General features: G+C 38.0%; 1 protein-coding gene and 1 long non-coding RNA gene across 2 annotated transcripts; one reads left to right on the forward strand and one right to left on the reverse strand.

Annotated features, from left to right (window-relative positions):
- Positions 1-1,868: 1,868 nt before the first annotated feature.
- Positions 1,869-14,667, forward strand: LOC127445303 (uncharacterized). Its single transcript, XR_007897958.1, has 3 exons — positions 1,869-2,341; positions 10,567-10,639; positions 13,772-14,667. It is a non-coding gene; the product is annotated as an uncharacterized LOC127445303 (long non-coding RNA).
- A 5,445-nt stretch (positions 14,668-20,112) lies between these two features.
- LOC127445294 (uncharacterized) lies at positions 20,113-24,464 on the reverse strand. The gene is made up of 5 exons (XM_051705273.1): positions 24,343-24,464; positions 23,863-24,249; positions 23,549-23,710; positions 22,422-22,465; positions 20,113-22,328 (listed from the first exon to the last, which is right to left on the reverse strand). The coding sequence occupies exons 1-5, from the start codon at positions 24,377-24,379 to the stop codon at positions 22,215-22,217; spliced, it is 744 nt and encodes a 247-aa protein (XP_051561233.1). The 5' UTR covers positions 24,380-24,464; the 3' UTR covers positions 20,113-22,214.
- Positions 24,465-24,660: the final 196 nt, after the last annotated feature.

Here is a 24,660-nt window from a genome sequence, read left to right on the forward strand (position 1 = left end):
TTTGTTTGTTTGTTTACGGATTAAGGATCATATCATTCTGGTCACTATAGGTGCTCTTTAAAGTATATCCCAAATCAACCAGGCAGACACATTAAATAACTCTATTTTTTATCTGATTATTAAACAGTTTATGCAGTGTTTATTCTGAAGACATAAAGTGACAATCTTTGCAATATTTAAAGAGGGTCCAATGTTTTATTGTCCTTTGCATATTAAATGGACATTTTTAAAGGTGTGTTGAGGTTTTCACTCTGTAAGACTTTGTGTGAGAAACTTAGCTCAAACTGTATGTGTGACAATGGAGATCACCTTTTTTCAACAGAAACTGGCTCTAACCACAAATTGTTCCATTCCATCTACAAGCACTAGCTCAAACACATTCCAGTGTTGTGGTTTCCTGTTTCAGCCAGTCTAAATGGTCTTTCAGTATCGGAAGAATTTACTTGCATTTAAAATAGAGCATTGAATGGGTCGCAAGACTGTGGACTAAAAGTGAGAGTAGTAAATATTCAAACAAAACAAAAGAGTGTATTAGCACCACAGACAGAGGAAAAATATCAGAAATAACCACAACATGTTGGCAATAGGCCCTATACTTTGTTTTCCATAGTTTAATAAGATTTAATATCGATAACATTAAATAACATATAATAACTATATTTTGTTAACATTTTAATATAAGGAAACATTTACGTGAATCACGTCTACAGGAGATGAACTTCCAAGATTTGTATTAGCAATCCTTGCCATCCTCATTTTATGTTCAGTTTTATTTAGCATTATTTGTTTTCAAAAAGCAAGAGCTGCAATAAAACAAACCTGAGTGTAAAGAAAAACCAACATGGCTCAAGTACTATACATCTTCAACCAAATATGATAATTTATATTTGGGCCTGGCAGATGAGTCAATACATGCAATAACTCCAGATAAGGTCATATACAGTGTATAGGCATGTTTGGCTGCCATGGAGTTTAGCAACAACAATTGCCTACTATCTTCATGTTACATAACAGCGTGCAATGCCAGTCTTTTTCAAATTCTTCAGTTATCATTCCAGTTACCAAGAAAATCACAATCTCTTGACTCTAAAATAAAGTGTTTGGCGTCAATGAAGGCATTCAGTTTGGAATAGATAGTATCTATTCCAAACTGAATTGTTGGAATCAACTTGGAATATTTGCTACTAGATGGAGCCATTTAGTCTTACGTTCCTTTTGGTTAATTATCTCCTCTTCTGTTAAGTTCATCTATTATCCTTTTTAATTTGCCCTTATTTGTTGCACAATTTAAGCTTTTCCTGCTGTGTTGAGTTTCCATTGCTTTTGTAGAAGACTTTCTTCTGCTTAAGAATACTTTCTTTTGTTTTCTTGAATACTTATATCTTTGTTTTTAGACTTAACCACTAAAACATTCTGATTTGGCTCAACCATTGTGCTTAGATTCTCTGTATTTGGGTCCATATGCTGCAAGACCTGTTTGATTACATCACAGATAGCATTAAAAAGATTCTTGATTTGAATACAGTCAGTGATATATATATATATATATATATATATATATATATATATATATATATATAATTATTTTGCTTTCAATACCATTATGCATTTCTCACTTCCGGGTGCTGTTCTTGCAGTGAGCTGACACAGCTGTGTGCTTGTGGCCAAGTAGTGCTTGTTTTAAATTGAAGGTCCAGTCGGCCTTCCAAGCTTTCCTGCTGGCGCTCCGGCAGCACGACACGTCTGCCTTGGCCTGCGCCCAAGTCCCTGGCGCAAGTGCTCCAGTAGGAGGAGCGTGCGGAGGCCGTCTTCAGCACAGCTCGGCAGCCACCCATGTCTCGCCCCCCTCCCCCTGCGAGGGTGCGGCAAGCCAGGTACACCGGCAAGGATGGCAATGGGGGAGTCCTGCTACTGTTGTGGCGAGTTGGTAAACGTGGTGCGGAGCTGCCTGGCTCCGGCGCCTCGACATTGATGTCGGGAAACTGGAGGAGAGTGGATGGGAGGTGGGACTGCGCCTCACCTCACCTACTACCCCCCTCCATAGGAAATATGCGATGGCGGGTCAGGATTATAGCCTCTACATTTCATGCACTACGGACGGTTACCTCTACCAAGCCCTCGTGGACACCGACTCCACAATCTCTGGTGTCCGGCCGGGTGTTCTACTTGGCACCGCAGCCGGCTGGCTGGGCTTCCACGCCGAAGTGCATGCGGACAGTGACTGGTGCGAGAGCCATGCTCCATGGAAAAAGTTTTGCTCAAGCGTTGAGCACGATGTTTGGCTTGGCTGGAAGACGGGCAACGACCGGAGCGGGAGGTAATAGCTCGGCTGGACCCTGAGGTAAAACCCTACTACTCACAATCAGTGATGGGCACAAATAAATTAAAATGTGTTTAAAATAAAAATACAAAATACCTCAGTTTAAATGTATCAAAATAAAATACCAAATACTGTGTGGACAAAATGTGTAAAATAAAATACAGTATTTTGTATCTTGAAATACACAAAATATATGTAAAATTGGCCATTCAATGAAGTATCAATATTAGGTATTATTATATAAGCTCATGTTTACATTATATAAAATAATATAAGACCCAAATATAAAAGGTTTTACACATTTGTAGTCACGTTGTGCAAAGATCTGAGCAGCAGAAATGTTTTTCATTTAATAGTCTGTCATGATATGGCCTATGGATATATCATACAAACATACTTGTTGACTCCAAAGAACAAGAAGCTTCTCATCCAAATGCAGGTACAGCCGGCTTTCGAAAGGTTATATTTTAAAACGGATCAAAACTGGAAAATTTTCATTGTGGTTATTTCTATCCATCATTAGTTGCTTTTGCATTATTTCTGATTGAAAAGTGACTGAGTTCTCTCTCTCTCTCTCCCTGTGTCTTTTCTGCCGCAATACAAAAGAAGTGATCATGAAGATGGAGTAACTTTTCCTTGTGAAAGTGCGAGATTGTTTACTTATCCAATCAAGGCTTGTCGTAGAATGTATGTCCACACTTATGTGGCTCATTTTGGTGCAAGAAAAAAGCTTGGTTACAGAATCTGAGTATAATGAAAATATTCACATCAGCTTGATGTCTTGTCCTTTCTTCAGTAAAAGAAGAAGCTCATTGGTCATTTGAAACAAGACCCCGCCTCAGTGACAGAATGATTTTTTCGAACAAACCGGATGTGTTTTTTCAGTCTTTTAAGCCATTATCTCAGCAGGGAGTCCCGACAGTCAAGTGATTAACACCTCCCGCTGAGAGACAGTAATGCACGCTCTGTCTCCCTCTGCCTGGCCAGTGATTATGTTAATGAAGCTAACACCTGAAAATTCTTGGAAAAATCAGCTAGTGAGACATTGCCTTAACACCAACAACCGATTAGCTAGCAAGACTGACTAGCTGATGTCCAGTGCTAGTGCTAAAGCTATTTTTCCCTTGCCAGTGCTTCCCCTTGCTATTCCTTCATGTTACATTTTTTTTTTTTTTTTTACCTCTGGCTTTATTTATTTTTTATTATTTTTATTATTTATTTTTTATTTATTTTTTATTATTGCATCTATACATACAGAGAGACAAACAAGAAATTTACTACAGTGAAGAAAATTACAACGTATTGAGGGAAAAGAAAAAAAGAGAATACATAAATAAGTGAGAACAAAAAGAGAGGTAAACACATGAGATTGATAGTACAAATAAAGAACAGCAATATATGTGCAGCTAATAAATAGATATAGTTTCAAAAGATAAGGGGGAAAAAGGTAAGAGAGTAACAGTGAATAAAGATTAATATATATATATATATATATATATATATATATATATATATATATATATATATCTTTAAGAAACCTGTTGAACAAATAAAAGTTAGGTATATGGTACAACTTTAGCAAATTAACTTTTGTATATGTATTTTGATATATGTCTACTAACATTAATATGTGTAGAGATGTAATAATAAGGGGAAAAAACTATGTATACGTTGGCTTTGCAGTAGACAAGGGGTGTGTATGAATATTTATGTGATGTGGAATACGAAGGAAATTTTGGACAATTCTGTATTTACTATTAGCTCCAGGCTACCGTGCGTGGCGGCGATCCAGGGCACACGCTCCCCCTGCTGCGACCACCCAAGCGAGGGTCCACAAACCCGTCCCCAGCTGCAATACCAGGACTCCACACACTGTGTCCCCACAGCAACCCACTCCCAGAACAAAGGCCATAAGTCCTGCCTTGCAGAAATAAGTTCTGCCTTTCAGGTCCCTTTTGGTTGGTGTGGACATTACCATTGCTACCTGGGCGAAATGTACTCAACTTATTTCCAGGGTCACTGCAACCAGTGTGGTCAATACCATCGCCAAGTGGTGAAGAGTTCCATTTATACGACCCAGGTGTTGCAAGGCTTGTGTTCACAGGATGGGAACATAATAGGGCAGGTCCACTGTTCTATAATATATATATATATATATATATATATATATATATATATATATATATATATATATATATATATATATATATATATCAGTGTGGAGGCCATTTACTTCTGGCAGATTTAGGTCATTAATTGAAATAGATAAGAGATTTAAAGCAGGGTTCCACCACCCCGACCACTCAGGAGTAACTCGCCGCAGAGGCCCATCACACAGAGCGGGCCCAACTGCTCATGCGACCACAGCCGGAACTCACCCGCCCCATACCAACACCACGCACAGCAGTCCAAGGTCATCAACAAAGAATAAAGAATACCGGCCAGTAATTGTGAGGTTATAATTGGGTGGGTCAAGGGGTAGAAGTGAACTTGAAATGTCTATATCTACAGTATATCTGTGGGTCATTGATAATTCAGCTATAATTCTTGGAGGTTAGAAGTAATGGTGAATTGTAAGTTTCATAGTGTCTATAAGTTGGAGCCTATCTGTAGTATAAGTATTACGTAGTGTATTATGTGGTATAGTGTAAGGATTATGTTGTATATTATGTTGTAAGTGTTAATGTAATATAACATGCGTTTAAATGATACTACCCGTCGGGGGAGAAAAATAAATACATACACATATACTTCATTAACATAACGCCTATACACACAGAAGAAGAAAAGAAAAAGTGAGAGCAAGTATCATGTATTCATGTTAACTGAAGGCAAATCTGAATGATGTTCCATCTTAACTTGCTAGCTAGTGATCTAGCTCAGGGTTTCTCCACGTTTTGCCCACTGCGACCCACTTTTTTTGGGTGTTTGGAGGAATAAATTAGCAGGTACTTTGTATTGTAATTTGTAACATTGGTGCTGAAAGCTGAAGTTTTCAGACAGTTCCTTACCACACCCTCCAGTTTTAGCACGTTTTAGCACAATGTGAGGACTTTTCAGATGGTCCCTTACCCACTGTAGGCACAATTTTCAACGAATATCAATGTTAAATGAATGCTCTTGAACGATTTTGCTGTGACGCCATCGCGGTGACCAGCCATATGGGACACATCATTTCATCTTTAAATACGGAACGATCCCGCATTTTATGGGATGGGTGGCAATCCTACTTGGGATCGCCACTCTGAAATGATCATGTCCAGAGATTGGATTGCATTCAGATCTGGCTAACGATAGCTAGTGAACTCGCTTACGATAGTTAGACTAGCACGCTAGCTGGCTGCTGACTTGTTTTGATTTCCTCAATGTTGACATGCATTGCATTGGCTGGTGAGAAGTATCATAGCTACCTTAATATTTTAATGGAAATTAAATAACAGTTGCCAGCAATTATTATGTTTTTTTGCAACAAGTAGAATCACATCCTCACCTTATCTTACTCCATATTTCCTTGCAGGAATGCAGAAAATTCGCTCACCCAATACTAGATGGAGCCATTGTCTCTGACATCTGCATCTTGCGTACATGAAAGCTGGGCTTGGGGGGCATGCCTGAACTAGTTGATACAGGAAATCAGCAGCTAATAAAGAGGTTGACTGGCAAAAAGTATTTTATGTATTTTGAAAATACACAAATACCAAACTTAAATGTATTTAGATATAAATTACATTTGATTTTTTTCAAAAGATTCTTTTCAAAATAGTATTTATAGTATTCAAATACATGTATCTGAAATACTGCCCATCCCTGCTCACAATGGGACATTCTGGCTCTGCAGGATGGCTTGGTGTATTGGTGCTGGCAGTCGCCAGTCGATGAAAGTTTTCTATTCCAGTTGTTGGTTCCTCGATCACTCCGGCTGCAAGTACTAAAGGCGGTGCATGGATCGGTGGGGGCGGGTCATTTTGGCATAACAAAGACACTGAAATTGTTGCTGGCTCATTTCCACTGGGCGGGTTGACGACAAGACATGGAACTGTACGTGCATTTCTGCAAAATGTGCACCGCTCAGAAAGGGCCATCCCAAGGACCACATGCCCCCATGCAACAGTACTTTGTGGGTGCTCCCATGGATCGCATTGGGGTGGACATACTTGGGCTATTTCCCATCTCAGAGGCTGGGAATCATTACGTTCTTGTGGCCATGGATTATTTCATGAAGTGTCCGGAGACATATGTGATTCCTGCCCAAAGTGCTAAAACGACAGCGAAGTTGGTTGAGAAGATGTTCTGCTCGTTCGGAGTACCTGAGGAGAGCCACAGTCGTCAAGGGCGAAACTTCGAGGTGGAAGTGTTCACAGAGGTCTTTTGGAGGTTGGGGAACAGTGTGATTTATGGGGGTCTAGGGGGATCTCAGACCTTCTAAATGCAACAGGAGACCCCTGGAAAACTAATTTGCGCATTCTTGTGGGGTCTCATTTGAAATCATGTAATTAATTACATACGATGTTTAGCTCAGATATTTTTTTAACGCTGTAGAAATGCATATGTTTAATTGATTTAAATGTTCCATTCTGTTCGGTGTAATTTTCTAAAACCTGATCGAAGCATCGCTGTTCCCTCCCTCTCTCTCGACCTCTCTCTCTCTCGATTGCTCACTCACACACACATGCATTTAAAATCTAATTTGCCCTGTTTGTATGGTGGAGTTTAATTGAGTGCTACAGCGCCATGAAATGCAAACACCAGCGAAGAGGTAGGCCTGTGTTCAGCAGCACCTAAACAGTTTAAAGTTTTTAGAAACTTGCCAGTTAGACACAAGTCAGTCAGGCACTTATAGATGCGCGAAACAAATAGTGTGTCTCGAAAATGATAGAAATTCTGTTTTTATCAAAATGTCTCGAATGTTAATGTCTATATTGTTTAAAAATGTGCAAAGAGTATAGAGATGTAAGCACAAAACAGAAAACTGAGTAGTTTTAATGTTAAAATAAGACGACATGGGGCTTTTTTATCTTTATATCTATTATTTTTATTTATTTATTTTTCTCCAAAAAGGCATATAATGTTTTTCTGCAAATTTTTTTATGCCATTGTTTTTCTTCACTCACATATTGTGCTTAATGTGAAATACCAGAATTTTTTCCACCCCAGAAGTAAATGTGTAATTCGCGCCCTGGTTGGAGATACGAATCACCCATAACAGTCCTCTTCATCTGCAGAGTGACAGCCCAGTGGAGCACATCGCACCCTAGCCACTCAGCTTGCCATTTTCACCAGCAAGCATCAGCGTGATTGGGACCAACATCTGGCTTTGATCCTGTAGGCATAACAGACAGCGGCGCAGGAGTTGACCAGATGTACCACTGCGGCTCTCATGTTTGGGCATGAACTATGAACGCCCATGGATTTAGTTTTTGGTGACTGAGGGCTCTGAGGACTATGGATACCCGTCGAGCCCTGTGTCATTGATGGATGAAGTGTCAAAGGTGTGCACGGCGACGGCCTGGGTTCCTATGGGACTATGTAATGTCAGAGGACTAAATTGTTAAGAACCATTGGGAATGACAGCCTCTTCAGGTGGGGGCAGTCAGTGTAAGATCATTGGGTACCCAGCATGCTTTGTGGCTGGTCAAGGGCTGACATGAGTATGGTTAAATAAACCTGCTAAAAGTATGAGTGAATCGGTTTGAATTGGAATTGGTGTGTGCGTGTGTGTGTCAACAAGGTTGAATCTTTCTATATAGTTTCCAGATATACATATCTCCACCTGTTTACACCACAATAATAAAGAAGTAATTGAATCCTTGAGTCATGTATTAAATGGTTGTCCAGCATATAAGGGCCTTTACATCTCCCGAAATGACAGAATTGTAGATTTGTTGACTGAAAATGTGCCTTGTGCTATCTCTGCTTCTTGTATATTTAAACACTCTACTGTTAAATCTGTTTAAATGTGTATAGATCCTGATGTATTCTCAAACTTAACAGCAAACACCCCAGATGTCATCATTGTAAACGAGATGCAGCAGAGAGTATTTGTGCTGGAAGTGGGGTGTGCATTTGACCATAGTCTAGATGAGGTCTTTTTCACTAAACTGTTTAAATATCAACTGCTTATTCAGTGTATTAACAAAATTGAGTATGTGTCAACTCTTAATCTTTATTTTTGGGAGTCTAGGTCATGTACACAGGCTTGTAGTGAGGGGGTTACAGGTTACAGGTATGTCCAAAAAGGAAGATCAGACCAGACAGCTGGCCAGATACTGTTCTGTATAAGCCAATATTGGTAGTCGCAGTGTGTGGAGGAGGCATTGTTATTTGTATCCTTGATGCTAATGATTGAATACTGACGTGAAACCTGCAAGTTTCTCGCAAACATGTATCTGAACTATTTACTGTATATCCTTTTTGTATTTCTATGTCGAGTTGATATAAATAAATATATAAAATGTGTGTGTGTGTGTGGGCAGGTTTATGTGGTTTGAGAGGACTTTTTTTTTAGTTTACAAACTGGTAATTACAAGGGTATTATTCTATAAATGTGGTTTATGAGGACATTTCTATTGTCCCCATAATTTAAATCACTTAAAAAAAACAAAAAAAAACATACTAAACGATGTTTTATTGAAAATGTAAAAAAATTTTAACACTTTAACAAAAAAGTTTTTGTGAGGGTTAGGTTTAGGGGATAGAGTCTGTAGTTAGTACAGTATAAAAATCATTATGTCTATGGAGAGTCCTCATAATGATGTGTGTGTGTGTGTGTGTGTGTGTGTGTGTGTGTTTTCTCATGAGATCTGTATTGCTCTGGGTCCTGAAAAGTTGTTGCAAACCTTTTTTCACTGTCTCTTAACCATAAATTGTTCCATTCCATTTGTGCACTTTAAACAAGCATAAGCTCAACACTTAGTGAACATACAAATATTGTGGTTTCCTGTTTCACCATGTCTACTGTATCTCAGAATTGGGAGATCTAATTAGACATACTGCCCTGAACAGGTTTCAGGAGTAGACTGTGGATAACAAGTGAATATTAAAAGAGTTTCACCACCTCGCATATCTGCTGGAGATTGAACTTCCAACATTTTTGTTAACAGTCCTTGCCATCCTAATTTTGATTTCAGTTCATGTCCTTGAGATGTAATGTGATGTTTATATTTTCTCAACTCTCTGTATTTGGATCCATACCTGCAACCTCTGTTGTATTAGAAAGCAGTTGCAATGCACAGATTCACACAAAATTAGTCTTTTTTTGGGGGGGATTTTTCCCCTTTTTCTCCCAATTTGGAATGCCCAATTCCCAATGCGCTCTAAGTCCTCGTGGTGGCGTAGTGATTCGCCTCAGTCCGGGTGGCGGAGGATGAATCCCAGTAGCCTCCGCGTCTGAGACAGTCAACCCGCGCATCTTATCACGTGGCTTGCTGAGCGCGTTGACACGGAGACATAGCGCGTGTGGAGGCTTCACGCCATCCACCGCGGCAACCACGCTCAATTCACCATGCGCCCCACCGAGAACAAACCACATTATAGCGACCACGAGGAGGTTACCCCATGTGACTCTACCCTCCCTAGCAACCGGGCCAATTTGGTTGCTTAGGAGACCTGGCTAGAGTCACTCAGCACGCCCTGGGATTCGAACTAGCGAACTAGCGAACACAAAATTAGTCTTGAATGCAGTCCGTGAGAAGCTCAGAAGCAATGTTTTGTTTTCCTACTTGGGCTGTGATTTCCTTCACAGACGAGTGAGATAAGAAAAACTGGGGAGGGGGAAAGTGGTTAGGTTATTGGCCAGATTCAAAGTGTCCCCATGAACCAATTGCTCTTTACATTTCATAAGTTCTTGTAGTGCTGTGGTTCTAACTGATGCAATGGTATATAAACAGGAAACCAACAACATCCTGTCACTCAGTCCACTCGGTCTACAAATTGATTGAGTTAAATTGAGTGAGGTGAGAAGTTTCCAATGCCTTATGCTTTTTTATGGCCTGCTTATTTAAGCTCTCTGCATGTGGGTTGATTCCCCTCCTGAAAGCACATTGTAAAAACATGTTTTAGCAGGTAACCTAAAGAAATTTCATGTGGTAACATCAACTTGTTTTTTAAAGTCAGTCTTTTGACAGTGCAACAATACGGCACCTCAGGTGTAATAAAAGAAAATATTTGATATCTGGTACTGTAATATTCTTGGATGCAGCTCACATATGAGACACAGAGGGGAATTAACTTTGTCTTTTATTCCACAGACCCCCCCCAAACATGAACAAGGCAGCTGGCATCAAAGACTGAGAACTCTCCTTCAGGATTACAGACTCTGAGGTAATGTTGCATATCTAACTGTAGAGCGCCCTCCACTGGTCAAACTAAACATAACACTTACATTCACTACATCAAATCAAATCACTTTATTGTCACACAGCCATATACACAAGTGCAGTGGTGTGTGAAATTCTTGGGTGCAGTTCCGATCAACATAGCAGTTGTGACAGTGATGAGACATAGGTGAGACATATACCAATTTACAATAACATCAAATTAACACAGCACAATTTAAACGTCTGATATACACATAATTACACACAACAATATACAAATAATAACACACTGTACAGTATACAATACAGTATACATCCCCTTCCCCCTGGTACAACTAGTCCAAAATTAAATTAGACTTATCCATACCAGTAATATTCTTACTTGTATCAGAATATCACAATTTTCTCAAACACTTATCACTACACAAAATGTCTTCAAATGTTTTATTTTAATTATTTTTTTTTACATGAATATCTCACAGAACTGAGCTAGGGACTTTGGGTAGACTACCTCCACCTCAATGAGTTCCAGGGCGCATTCTTTCCCTGCGGTTGGGGAACTCACCACTACTCTAATTATAATCTTTCAGATAGCTTGGAGTCTTTTTAGTACATGTCTCAACTCAGGTTTTTCTATCCCAAGGAAAGTTTCTGACAAAGCCACTTCAGAAGTATCTCCCAGTTTTTGTTTTACATGACTTTCCTCAGAGAGTGAGGAACCTGAGTCTTTTGTAGATGGCATTGGAATGTCAACATCTGGCAATGAAGTGTCTAACAACTCTGGTGCTGGTGCTATGGACATTGCATTGTGCCTGTCTCTAACCTGATCAATATGTCGGTGCACTACTTGCCCACTTCCCAATGCTATTGTGCATCATACAGGACCAGTCTTTTTCTGTTCCTGGAATCCAAATAGCTCCAAAGCTGAAGTTCCTAGTATACACTGGGTCACCCTCCACAAGATGTCTTTCTTTTGCATATTGGTCATGATACCATTTTTGTCTCAATTGCTTGTTACGCACTTGACTTTTAAAATCAGGATGAATGAGATCCAGTGTAGACCACAGTTTCCTTCCACACAGCAGTTCAGCGGGTGATTTGCCAGTAGTAGACTGTGGCGTAATTCGGTAACTGAACAGAGCTCTGGCTAGCTTTGTTTCAGTGGAATATCCAGCACTATTTTTCATCAGTGTTTTGAATGTTTGAACGGCCCTTTCGGCCAGACCATTGGAAGATGCATGGTAGGGTGCTGTAGTTATGTGTTTGATGCCGTTTCTTTCCATAAACTCTTGGAATTCAGCAATGGTAAAACAACTGCTATTGTCTGACACCACTAATTCTGGTATCCCATGTTGGCTAAAGGTTTGTCTTAAGCACTGAATGGTAACTGTGGATGTAGACTTGTTGAACGGATAAGCCTCTATCCATTTTTAATATGCATCTACCATGATCAAGAACATTCTACCATCCATGGACCAGCATATTCAATGTGAATCCTTCTCCATGGTTGCTCGGGCAACTCCCACGGATGCAGTGGCGCGTTCACCGGAGCGTGTCTGTTCTTCTGACAGACTGCACAGGATTTAACCAATGCTTCCACCTCTGCATCCAAGTGTGGCCACCACATATAGCTCCGTGCCAGGCCTTTCATCCTGGTAATTCCCAGATGGATTTGGTGCAGCTGTCTTAGAAGAGCCGCACGGCCCGGAGGCGGAATCACTACAGGGGCCCCCATAACACACAGCCTCCCTGTATGCTGAGTTCGACCTGTTTTTTTTTTTTTTACATATGACTGAAAAGCTGGGTCCTCCAACTTCTTGGGCCAACCTCTTATGACATATTCCCTCACTCTTGCCAAAACAGCATCTTTGTCATTCACCCCTTCCTCTCTCACAAGAAATGTCCTCCTACCTTTTCCTTTTTCCTTTTTCTCTCCTCTCTGCCCCTTGTGCAACGCTTTTTGAACCACAGCAGCTAATGGCTTAGTCTTGCATGCCCTCTTTATGTGTCCGTGCCTTCCACATTTATGGCAAAGTTCATTAGCAAACCTGCATTCCTCTGGAGAATGTTGCCCTTTACATCTGTAACACATTTGGTCTTTGTGCCGTACCTTCTGCTCAGATGAATACACTTTGTGTACTGCTGTTTGCCCTTTTACTGATCTCACGGCCTGTCCAGTCTCCTCTATCAGCAGTCCTTGCAGATCTTTTACATTTTTGTTTGCAGATTCCATAGCTTGACATATATGAAGCGCTTTGCCAAACGTCAATCCCACTTCAGCCAGCAGCCATCTTTGCATTCGGTCATCATTCACTCCACACACAAGTCTGTCTCGCAGCATTTGTGGCAGTGTGGCCCCGTACTCGCAGTGCTGTGCTAATTTTTTTAACTCAGCCACATAGTCAGCTATAGTCTCTCCATTTTTTCATGTTCGTGAGTTAAACTTAAATCTTTGTACAGTCTCGCTTGGCTTAGGGTTGTAATGAGCTTTGAGTACATTTATCAATTCCTCATACGTTTTTTCCGCTGGTTTTTCAGGACACAGTAAACTTCTCAGTAAACTGTATGTGGCTGCACCGACTCCACTTAAAACAGCTTTCATTTTATCTGCATCCTCAATACAATTTGCTTGGAAAAAATAATCCATCATTCTGCTGTATTCCTCCCATAATTGTGACTCACTATCAATCGGACTCACCGTTCCTACAAGTGCAGCCATTTCTTCTTGTCCACCATATATTCGCAAAAATAGTTATAAAATACACACAGCCACACTTCTGCAGGTAGAAATAGCACTGTTAGACCGAATGTTGCTTTATCAATAAATATAAGCAATCTTACAAGCTACAGCCATGTGCATTAAATTATTCTTTCCTGTATTGAGACTCACAATAATTCTAAAATCCTCTTTGAAACAACAATAACAATAAATTGAATAGGAGTAATTCCATATCTCTGGAAAATTAAATAAAACAAAGTTTTGAACAAGTTCTACACATCAGACTTAAAAGTGATTCTATATACTGTACCCATGATAAGCAAGTGATCCGCCATTGACAATCAGGAAAAAGCGATTACTAAAATACATTTTGAATCTGCAATTGAACATCGCCTTGTCCGCCGTTTTTTCCTCCAGCTCAGAAACTGGAGTTCTTCTGATTGGTCTGTCGCAAGGACTGTTGGGTAGCGGACTACCATGAGCCCGGAGCAGTGCGGGCTTCAACGATGACCGCAGCGAGGGCGCAAAGGGGCGCTCGCGAGACCCCTCGCAAGTGCTAAAATCACAAATGGGACACACTACGGACTCGTAGACTTCACAAGCAACTGAAGGCCATTGAGACCGCAAGTCCACATGAAGTGCGCCATTTGGGACAGCGCCAACAACTGAGAACTCTCCTTCAGGATTACAGACCCTGAGTTAATGTTGCATGTCTAACTGTAGCGCACCCTCCACTGGTCAAACTAAACATAACACCTACATTCACTACAGGTACTTTATATTAAGGTAAATTAACAGTCAGAGCTGTTTGCTGTCCATGGTGCTAAATAACTCCTTGTTCTCTCCTCGTGTTCACTTTACTGTCTTTCTGTATTTTCTGAATACTGATGAAGATGTACATCCTGAGCATGTGGGCAAGGAGGAGGTGGGAACTGGACGAACCATCAAAATAATGTTTAATGAAAACTTAAAAAGACACAAACATAAACACACAGCAGCTGCGTGTGGCTCTCTCTCTCTCGAACTGCCGCATCCGGCTCGGCTTTATCCCTCTCCTCGGCTGATTAGTCTGACTGGGGGCCGGCTGTGCGGACTCACGGCCCTGCCCCGCCCTCCTCTTTGTCACACAGTTATTTGTCATTTAGTGATTATTTAGAGCTCATCTTATACTTAATATGTTGTTTTTGGTTGTCAACATTATTGTGATTTGTATGTCAAATAATGAGGTCCACACGTGGTACAAAATTAATGTGCTCATACTGATATGCGCTCCGATGTGTAAATAATCTCAAAATAAAAACCATTATATTATTTCAAAATAAAAGCCATTGTCTTGTCTTGCAGAGTTTACTAAATTATTGCTTTGTTAAGAGGTCTGCGCACTATATTGTCTGTAGGACGGGCCGGTACTTGTGCAGCAGCGGGCCGGCCCAAATTACCCAGCGGCCCACTGGAAAAAACGCCCGGTGTTCCCTATGGCCAGTCTGCCCCTGTGTGTTTATGTATTTTTACCTAAATGTGGTTAATGTATGCTTAAGAAAACAGCATGTTCAGAAATAATAACTGATATGGCTGAGACCAAAAAGAGCGCTGTATGCAACTACAGGTACAAAATTCTGCAGGGAGAGTCACATCTTTGCATAGGGATGTGTAGATGTCAGCGATCTATAAGTAACTTTGGTGTGGAGGCCGAAATTTCCATTCTTACTCATTTCACACTGATGTTTTTCTGTAGGATTCACCTGACCCAAATAATAGAGACAAACAACCTTATCCATTATCTTTGACATGGTGAAGCTTTAAAATTTACTGACAAAAAGTAACAACATAGATACCTTAAAAACTTTTGATGTGCTTATCTCTGCACTCTGCTCAGCATCTAAAGAATCACAAAGTACGAAAATATATATATATATATATATATATATATATATATATATATATATATATATATATACTGTAAAAAAAATGACACAAAATAATGGTAAATGCATGGCAGCACAGGGTGCCAGATGTTTACCATAAACTGAAATAACAGTTTTAGACCATGAAGTGAATTAACATGTTTAGACTGTAAAATGAAATAGGTGTTTCAACCATAATTAAAATACCATGTTTAAATAGTAATTTTAAATATCCTGTTGACACTTTAAGTTGAAATGACATGTTTAAAATGTCATTTGAAAGAGCATGTTTCAACTATAAATTGAAATTATTTGTTTTGACTGTTTATTTAGAAAAATTAACATTTGTAATATTGTTCGTTAAAAAATATGGTATGACTGTAATTAGAAATAACACTGTTAGATCAATCATTAAAAAAAAAAACAACATGTTTTCACTGTATGTGCCTCACCAACAAATACATTTCAGTGGTTTAACCCTAGAGTTAAAGTAGGTTTACTCCACTTTGCATTTTAAACTCATTTATTTAGATTTATAATTGTAAGACATGGAAATTTCAGGAGCTTTTAAGCTCAAGCTTAAACAAATATCCCCCTTTATTGATCTTGCACAAAAACACATATAATTGCTCTTAATTTTAACATTTACTCTGCCCATCAAGTCTTATGCAAAGCATGCTGGGGAAAAAATCCATGGTAAAATACCGTAAATGTACAGTTCATTACCGTTTATATTATTAAATGTAAAAAATTTATATATGAGCCCTCTCAAACTACAAATATCTGTTTTTCACTATATCTGTTTTTATTTTTTATTTTTTTATCTATATTGTTAAACACCATAACTACAAAAGGCCACATGATGACGTGAAGTTCATCAAGAATGACCTTTCCAGAAGCAAAAATTAAATTAATATACATGTATAGACAGTGCACAGTGTTACTCACACAAACACAAAACACCACCCCGGTAACACGTGACACTAAAATAATGTAATAAACATTAACTAAGCTACATAAAATATAGCATAAAACAACCCTTTTTTGATATAAAAAAATAAATAAGAAAAAAGCATATCTATTTCCATAAAATATAATTAAATGTGATTGCTCACGCTGGGACTTCTGGGAATGTCCAATTATTGTTTTTCACCATGATTTTAACAATAGTTTACTGGTAAAAGTACATCTAGTCTCTTCTTAGACATAATATCAATGTTTACCATTAATTATATTGCACTTTTACAATATTTTTACTGCAAAATTACATTATTTTATAAATTAAATATAATTATATTTTATATTATCTCGTTTTTGTTTTTTTTTACTGTATATGTTAAGGTAACTACCTGTAAACCAATCCATTTTTTTGTTTGTTTGTTTTTTTTTTTTGTTTGTTTGTTTGTTTGTTTTTTACTGTAGCATTTTTATATTCTTTTTCTGTTAAATTACAGAAATTATTTACAGTTATAGAAATCCCAACATAAATGGATTAAGGAAACTTAAATTAAAAATGTCTACAGTGAGCATATTTCACTAAAATACATTTATTTTTACAGTGTACTGTAAATATAAATGTTTACCACATACAGTATATATGAAGACTAAAACAGCTATTCAGTAACAATCTTCAAGTTTAAAAAGCCTAACTACAGTGGCCATGAAAAGTATAAAAGAGACCATTTTGGATACTTTAGTCACACTAAATTATTTTTAATATTATTATTATTGCATTCAAAACAAAATACCAAACCAAGTGGCATCTGCAAACAAAATGTGCTAGACTACACTGTTAATAATTTCTGTAAATTTACAGCCATATTCTAACTGCAATCTACTGCCATTCTTAAATACAACAGTTTGCTGTAAAAATGTTGCATTCTGGGAGATAAAGAGCAGGCTCATTGTGAAGTGACTAGTTTAACAGTAAAAAGCTGTTATTTGCCAAGCATTTTGGGAAGATGAACATTAAAAAGTGCCATAGTCCTAGTGCCATCTCAGTGAAAGCTAGTGACATTTTGAACCATATATTTAAAAACCCAAAGTGTAGTATAGATCTGTGGCTTATTGTCAGTGTTCATGCTGTTGACACATAAAAACAATACTGGATCCAACCCTGTCACCCTTATTCTTCACTTGTCTAAATGCAATTAAAAAAGTATAATTAAACCTTTAAAAAAAATACTGTATAAATGTAAAATAACAGTATTGCACTGCATTGTGGGATCCTAAAATTGTGAAATACAGATCAGGTCTTACGCTTGAATAAGTACTATATGCTTGGGTTGCATCAGGGTTTTATGGGGACATGTACAGAAGTTTTAATTCAGAATTAAGAGTTCTTAGCACTGTTTAGTGTTTTGTTTTTTTGTTTTTTAATCCTAAATAGTTGTTTTGTTTATCTTAGTCACTATTACAGTGATTGGTGTTCCCTTGGGCTGGGAACTGGGACCTTATTTCTATTTTCTTAATGTTTTTCCAGCCAGTGTTAATGTGTTGTAGTAAAATACAATCGTTTTCATTGTGTTACTTAGAAGGAAAAAATCTGAACTTAAGGTCAGACTATTAGTCTGATCATAACTTGCAAATGCCACTAAATGAGGCAATAGCTTTATGTCATTATACAATACATAATTAATTGAATTATAAGCATTATAATTATAAGCACTATCCAAGACAGAGATTAGAGTCCAACAAGTATAATATCTAGTTTTCTTTTTTTATGAGTGTATGGTCAAGTGCTCATGGAAAAGATGTGTCTTTAGCCATTTTTTGAAGACAGAGAGGGAGTCTGCTTCACAGATGGAGTTGGGAAGGTCATTCCACTGTTGAAACTGAAAGTCCGGCAAAGGGATTTAGTGCCTCTTTGTGTTGGTACAACAAGGTGCCACTCATTTGCAGACCGCAGGCTTCTGGTGGGAACGTAGCTCTGCAGGAATGATTGTAGGTAAGATGGAGCAGACCCAGTGACTGTTCTGTATGCCAGCATCAGAATCATGAACTTGGTACGTGCAGCAACCAGCAGCCAGTGTAGAGAGACAAGGAGGGGTGTAACATGCACTCTCTTGGGTTCGTTGTGAAGACCAGTTGTGCTGCTGCATTCTGGATCATTTGCAGAGGCCTAACTGCGCATGCAGGAAGGCCAGCTAAAAGAGCTTTACAGTAGTCCAGTCTAGATATAACAAGCGACTGAACAAGGAGCTGTGTGGCATTTTCAGAGAGCCATTAGATTCAGTATATAATTTTGTTAACATTTGTTCTTACATATAAGCACAATGACAACAACTCTTGATCTCTCCACCTCAGTAAGTAATTGTGAACAACTTCCTTCTTTTTAATGGTGATTCACAAACCTAAAAAAACCTTGATACTAGTCAAAAGTATTATTTTAAGAGTTTGATCAGGTAAAAACAGCTCCTTAAGGTAATAAAGGCAGGTTACCACTTTTTACAGTGTATGTAAAATGAAACAGGAAAGGTTTTGTGGGTCAAAGCAATGCACGGCATATTTTAGGTGTCTTACTAATATGATACACAATTCAGGTCATGGAAAATTCTCATAGTGTGAAGATTATCAAGAAGACATTCAAAATGTGCAATTATGCGAATTCTCTAATTCTCAATTATGTGCAAAAATGAGAGTTAGAGAGACAGAATTGACACCCCAGGAACCCAGTGAGAGAGTTTGAGAGAGACTGTCTCTAAATAGTCTCTCAAAATTGGGGGGATTTACATGCATTTGAAAAACAGCCTCAAAGGGGTTGGAAGACTAGGCTGTGGAATAAAAGTGAGAGAAGAGTAAATATGAAAAACAGAACAAAAGAGAGTTTCAGCACCACAAACAGTGGACAAATATCAGTAATAACCACAACCAAACATGTTGTCAGTAATTTAATACATTCACATGAATCACGTCTACAAGAGAGTGAAAGATTAAAAGAGCCAATCGCCTTTTACATACAGACATCGCCTGTCAATCAACTCAGAACGCGCAATCGCATTAGCTAGACAAGCCTGAAAAAATGGCTTCTTTTTTGTTTTGTTTTTTTGTAATCAGAGGTAAAGACGCACAATTTATAATACCAGTGTTGTCAGATTTTATTGCTGATTTGAAATATGTGCTTTGATCGTAATCTTGACCAGCCGTTTTGGAGATATTGGTCTTTCCCCATTCAAGTAGATAGGAGCTGGACTTATATGTGCACTTGTTTACATAGAAAATTAGCTGCCCAGCCTGCCTGAGAGCATTCCAAGGATGGCCGCCGAGTAGACTGACATGCTAAAAAAGACTTAGCAATATTTGTTTTCACAAACCAAGTGCATCACTGAAAGAAACCTCGGTGTAAAGTTGTAAGTTTGGTCGCACTAACTATGCATCTTCAACCTAATTCAGCCATTTATTTGGGCCTTGCAGGTGAATCAATGCCATAGACTTAACAAAAACAAGTGCCTATCTACAAGTTACATAACAGTGTGCAATGCCTGCCTTTTTCAAAGCCTTTTGTTAACCAGGATATGCTGACTGTAAGATAATCATTGATGCAATGAATGGCATCCGGTATGAAATAGATACTGTAAAAAAAATTCCACTAGACAGAGCTATTGAGTCTTGTGTTCCTATCTGTTCATTATTTCCTCATATATTGAGATAATCTATTGTCCTTTTTGATTGTCCTTGTTTGTTGCAAAATTTAAGCTAATCTTGCTGTGTTTAGTTTCCTTTACCTTTGTAGAAGACATTCATCTGCTTGTACATAAATCTACTGATGCCTCTGGACACATCTTCAGTGATGTGCCTGGAATCATCAGGTGATTTGGGTATTTCAAAATCATACACCCTCCTACAGGTGACCCAGCCAGGGCTGATCAGACTCGAGCTTGTGTCCAAATGGCTAGCTACTTATGACTCCATGGCTCTCCTCTTTTGAGCCACAGCCATCTTGAGGCCCTCCCTGCCACTTCAGTGGTACTGCAGATAGCTCTTCTCTTCCTCTCTCCCTCAATGCCCAAATTGCTGAAGGCTCTGGCTAATGAACGGGCTGTGAATCCCCTGCATACAACCTCCACTGGAAGACACCTCGCTCTCCATCCAGCCTGCTGACATTTGCTGACAAGTCCTGCGTACTTAGAGAGCTTCCTTTCAAAGGCCTCGTCCATGCGATCTTCCCACGGGACAGTGAAGACTTTGAGAAGATTTTATTTTGTTTTCTTGAATGCTTATATCTTTATTTTGAGAATCAGCCATTAAAAACATTTCTGATTTGTCTCAGCCATTGTGCATGGTTAGCAAATACAAAGTCTAGCAGCTTAGACTCTGTATTTGGGTCCATATGCTGCAAGACATGTTAGATAGAAAGCATCACAAAGGTGAGTTTTGATAACAGTCTGTGAGAAGTTCAGAAGCAATGTTTCTTTTGTTTATTACTGGGCTTTTAATGCCATTATAAATCAGACAGTGAGCGAGAAAGACAGGAAAATATTGGGGGAAAAGATTGAGAACGGGACCGGTTCAGGACATGACACAAGTCGGATTCAAACCGTAACCCTGTGAGAAATTTGCTCTTTACAAGACATAATTACTTGCAATACCCACTGAGCTATGGCTCCAACAGAAGCAAGGAAATTTAAACAGGAAACCAACAACATCCTGTCTCTCGGTCCACTTGGTCTGATTGTGGTAACACTGTTTGAGTGAGATGTGCAACATTTTTACATTAGCCTTGTTGTTGGTTTATGACCTGCTATAACTGATGTTATCTGCATGTGTTGTTTTCCATACAGACAGCAAATTGTAAAAAAAAAAAAAAAAAAAAAAAAAAGTAATTTTAAGGTTCAGATCAGAAAGAGACAAACAATTCCTTAAGCTAACAATTGCAGTTTCATTTTACAGTGCACTATTAGGGCACCTCAGGAAAAAAGTTTTTGATATCTGTGACTTTACATAAAGGCAATTCAGTGATCAGAGCTGTTCGCTGTCCATGGTGCTAAATAACTCTTTGTTCTTTCCTCCTGTTCCCTTTACTGTCTTTCTTTCAAAAACAACTTTTTTGGTATCAAACATTTGTAGCTGGTACTGATAGTTGGCTATAAAAGAGAGAAAGAGAAAGAGAGACAGAGTGGTTGACAAACATAAAAAGAAACCCACTATAACGTCCTGTTGCTCCGGTCAGCTGCATTTTGTTACATCAAAACATTCTTATTCAAACCCCAGCCTGCTCTATTATACACAACAAGACAATAAAATAAGTGACAAAGTACTATTCTAGCATTTATTTTGTGAAGTCTTCGAAGAATGCAGACTGTCTACAATAGTTCAATAGTTAATTCCTAATGTATTACACTTGTCTCTTCTACGTCAAACATAGCCATTCTGAATCAGGGCTGCAAAGACACATGGAGATCTGCCTTATGCTGTGGACACTCATTTTATCTGTTTGACTTTGTACATATTGTTAAACCCCTGTTGAACTTTCATAGTATAGTATATCTGAATTAAACTCAAACTACATCATAAGGCTAAAGAGCACCCAGTTATCATTTGAAGCCACATGGGAGCCATTTTGATACCAGTTTTAACATAAAAAAAAAAAAAAAAAGCCCTGGATCACCTAAAGACTCAAACGTTTGGTTGCAATACTGAAAAAAAAATTAAAAATAAAGAGACTTTTCTCTATTTTACTAGGTTTTAATCAAACATTTAAAATGAAATTATTTAAATTGTATTTAAAATTGTTTAATAATAATTTCTATTGTGATTTACAAAAAGTGTAATTGTGTTGTGTATATTGCATGTGTGTGTTTGCTTGTTTATGTACATGTACCTAATGTTAATATTAATGCTTGAGAAACAGCACGTTCAGAAATAATAACTGAAATAGCTAAGAACAAAAAGGGTGCTGTTAGCAATTACACGTATCACTGGCAACAGCTGAGCTTGTATAAATTCAACAGGAAGAGTCACATCTTTGCATAGGGATGTGTAGATGTCAGTAATCTATAAGTGACTTCGGTGTGGAGGCAGAACTTTCCATTCTTACTCATTTCACATTGATGTTTGTCTGTAGGATCCACCTGAAATAAATAATAGAGACGGGCAATCTTATCCATTATCTTTGATATGGTGAAGCTTTAAAATTTACTGAAAACATGTAACAAAAAAGATACCTTTAAAACTTTTGCTGTGCGTATCTCTGCACTCTGCTCATAATCTAAAAAGTATGAAAATATGTCAGCACTGTCAAGTCTATAATGCAAGTCTGACACAGGAACTTCAATAAATGTGTTTTGTAATCCTAAATACGTAACATGTCATTAACACAAATACTATAACACTATGCAACATGGAATATTGAAATACACAGCTTTATTAGTCATCAAACATTTTAATTTTTTTAATATATTTTATCATTCTTTTCAAAATAACTAAACAGCAATTGGTAAGGTCATGTTTTGTAACTGTAGTAATATATGTATATGATTTCTATGGCAGCTATCCAATAACAATCTTCAAGTTTAAAACACTTTACTACTGTGGCCATAAAAACTATTAAAAGAGGCATTTTTGGATATTTAAGTCCATTGATATTAATTTAATGCATTCAAAACAAAATACCAAACCAAGTGGCATCCGCAAAAAAATAAAAATAAATAAATGTTCGTTTTCTTAGAACTTACTTTTCTTAGCCATTTTTGTGATTACTTTTAACTGGTCTGAAGGTAATTTGTAGTGAATGTCAGTTTAGTGAAAGTCAGTTCCCCTCAAGATCACACGGATGCCCCGAGCAGAGTTACCCCAGGTTAACGATGGACATATTCCACAAAGTTTGACATATAGAAATGTGTCCAATTACAGTTTGTCTTCATTTTTAATAAAATATCTATTGTTTAATCATTTAAAACCTAAGAAACTTCAATGATTGTTTTTGTGAAATATTTTGCTTGAAAAGTGTGTTTTTGCTACATATATGTCTTATAAATAAATGCCAATTTGTTTGATATTTTTTTATGTATTGCAAAATCATACGTATGATGATATTTTTTATTTGTAATGCAAATACATTTCTGTGTGTGCCTTAAGTGTCCAAATACTTTTTGGGGCCACCATATATAAATTCTTGAAAAAAGAAGTCAAGCAGTGAAGGAACTTTGAGAACTGGAAATGTAAGACTGCAGTTTTTTACACATTTAAAATTGGTTTGAAACTTTAACTACTCACAAAGGACCAAAAACACTCAGTTTAATTGAAAATCATTGAAATAAAGGTGTCAAGGGTAGGAACAGTAAATGTGTACCTGCTGTTGGAGTACGACAGAGAGAGTACACACAAGTGGAGGAGAGAAGCGAGGAAAGGAGAACACACACAGGACACACACTGAACAGCAGCTTCCAGCAGAGGATACAGTCTGATACAAGAGACGGTGAGATGGTGGTGGAGGGTCCAGAAGAGGAATTCACTGGCTCGAAATAAAACAAACATATCAATACATGTTAAGGACTAATTATAGTTGTTCTGTTTGTACTGTTTGTTCACTGCGAAAGGTCAAACTTATTGTTCTCCAGAATTACACAAGTAATGATAAAATAACATTTAGCAGTGTTTTCTTACCTGCAATAGAGAGACGAGTTGTTCGGCTTCCATAGTAGTACACTTTAACTGAGTATATGAAACCATCTTTATTTTTGTGTACCTGAGTCTCTTCTTCTGCACAGTAGTACAGTCCCAGGTCAGCGACGCTAATGTTAGTTATGTGTAGATCATGGGAACTGTTGTAGGGGTTGTAAATAAAGCTGAAACGTTTGAAAGTGTATTGGTCCACTGTCCTATAGTCCATCATGAGAGAGGGTTGATTTTCATGAGAGCAGTTTCTTATCCATAAAATGCTGAACCCATGAGTTAAAGGACGGTCACAGTAGAGAGTGATGTTGTCTCCTGGTCTGACATTCATCTCCATTTCTGCAGCGTAGATTCTTTTCTGACTGAGCAATAAAACATCTGAAAACACAAAATTACTTTATTGAGCACTTACAATTATTACAAAATGATTCATAGTAATATTTCAATAACTTGTTGGGAAAAAAATCTTACATATAAGTGCAATGACAGTAACTCTTGATCTCTCCATCTCAATGAGTAATTGTGTACAACTTCCTTCTTTTTAATGGTGATTCACAAACTAAAATAGTGCATTATTGTGAATAACTCGGTCTGGTGAGGGTCTTTATGCAGTTGTCAGCACTCATCTGATTGGTTAACATCCGTGGAAGCATTTTAAATACAATGCTTGAAAACAGAAGTGGGCTGGACATTGATATGTAATGTGAGAGTGTGTCGACCTATCACCAGCGTCCTTTAGATCTTTTGCTGAAGACATCTGTGTCTTACACTGAAAAAAAAATATATAAT

The sequence above is a fragment of the Myxocyprinus asiaticus genome, chromosome 8, assembly GCF_019703515.2.
Source record: "Myxocyprinus asiaticus isolate MX2 ecotype Aquarium Trade chromosome 8, UBuf_Myxa_2, whole genome shotgun sequence".
NCBI lineage: Eukaryota > Metazoa > Chordata > Actinopteri > Cypriniformes > Catostomidae > Myxocyprinus > Myxocyprinus asiaticus.

Bases quoted from the DNA above. Each gene is read 5' to 3' on its own strand.
- LOC127445294 (XM_051705273.1), bottom strand. From the start codon at position 24,379: ATGGAGAGATCAAGAGTTACTGTCATTGCACTTATAT. The intron at 24,250-24,342 runs GTAAGATTTTTT...TTGTGTTTTCAG, and splicing joins TACTGTCATTGCACTTATAT to ATGTTTTATTGCTCAGTCAG. The intron at 22,466-23,548 runs GTACACATTTAC...CATACTTTTTAG, and splicing joins CTGTCGTACTCCAACAGCAG to ATTATGAGCAGAGTGCAGAG.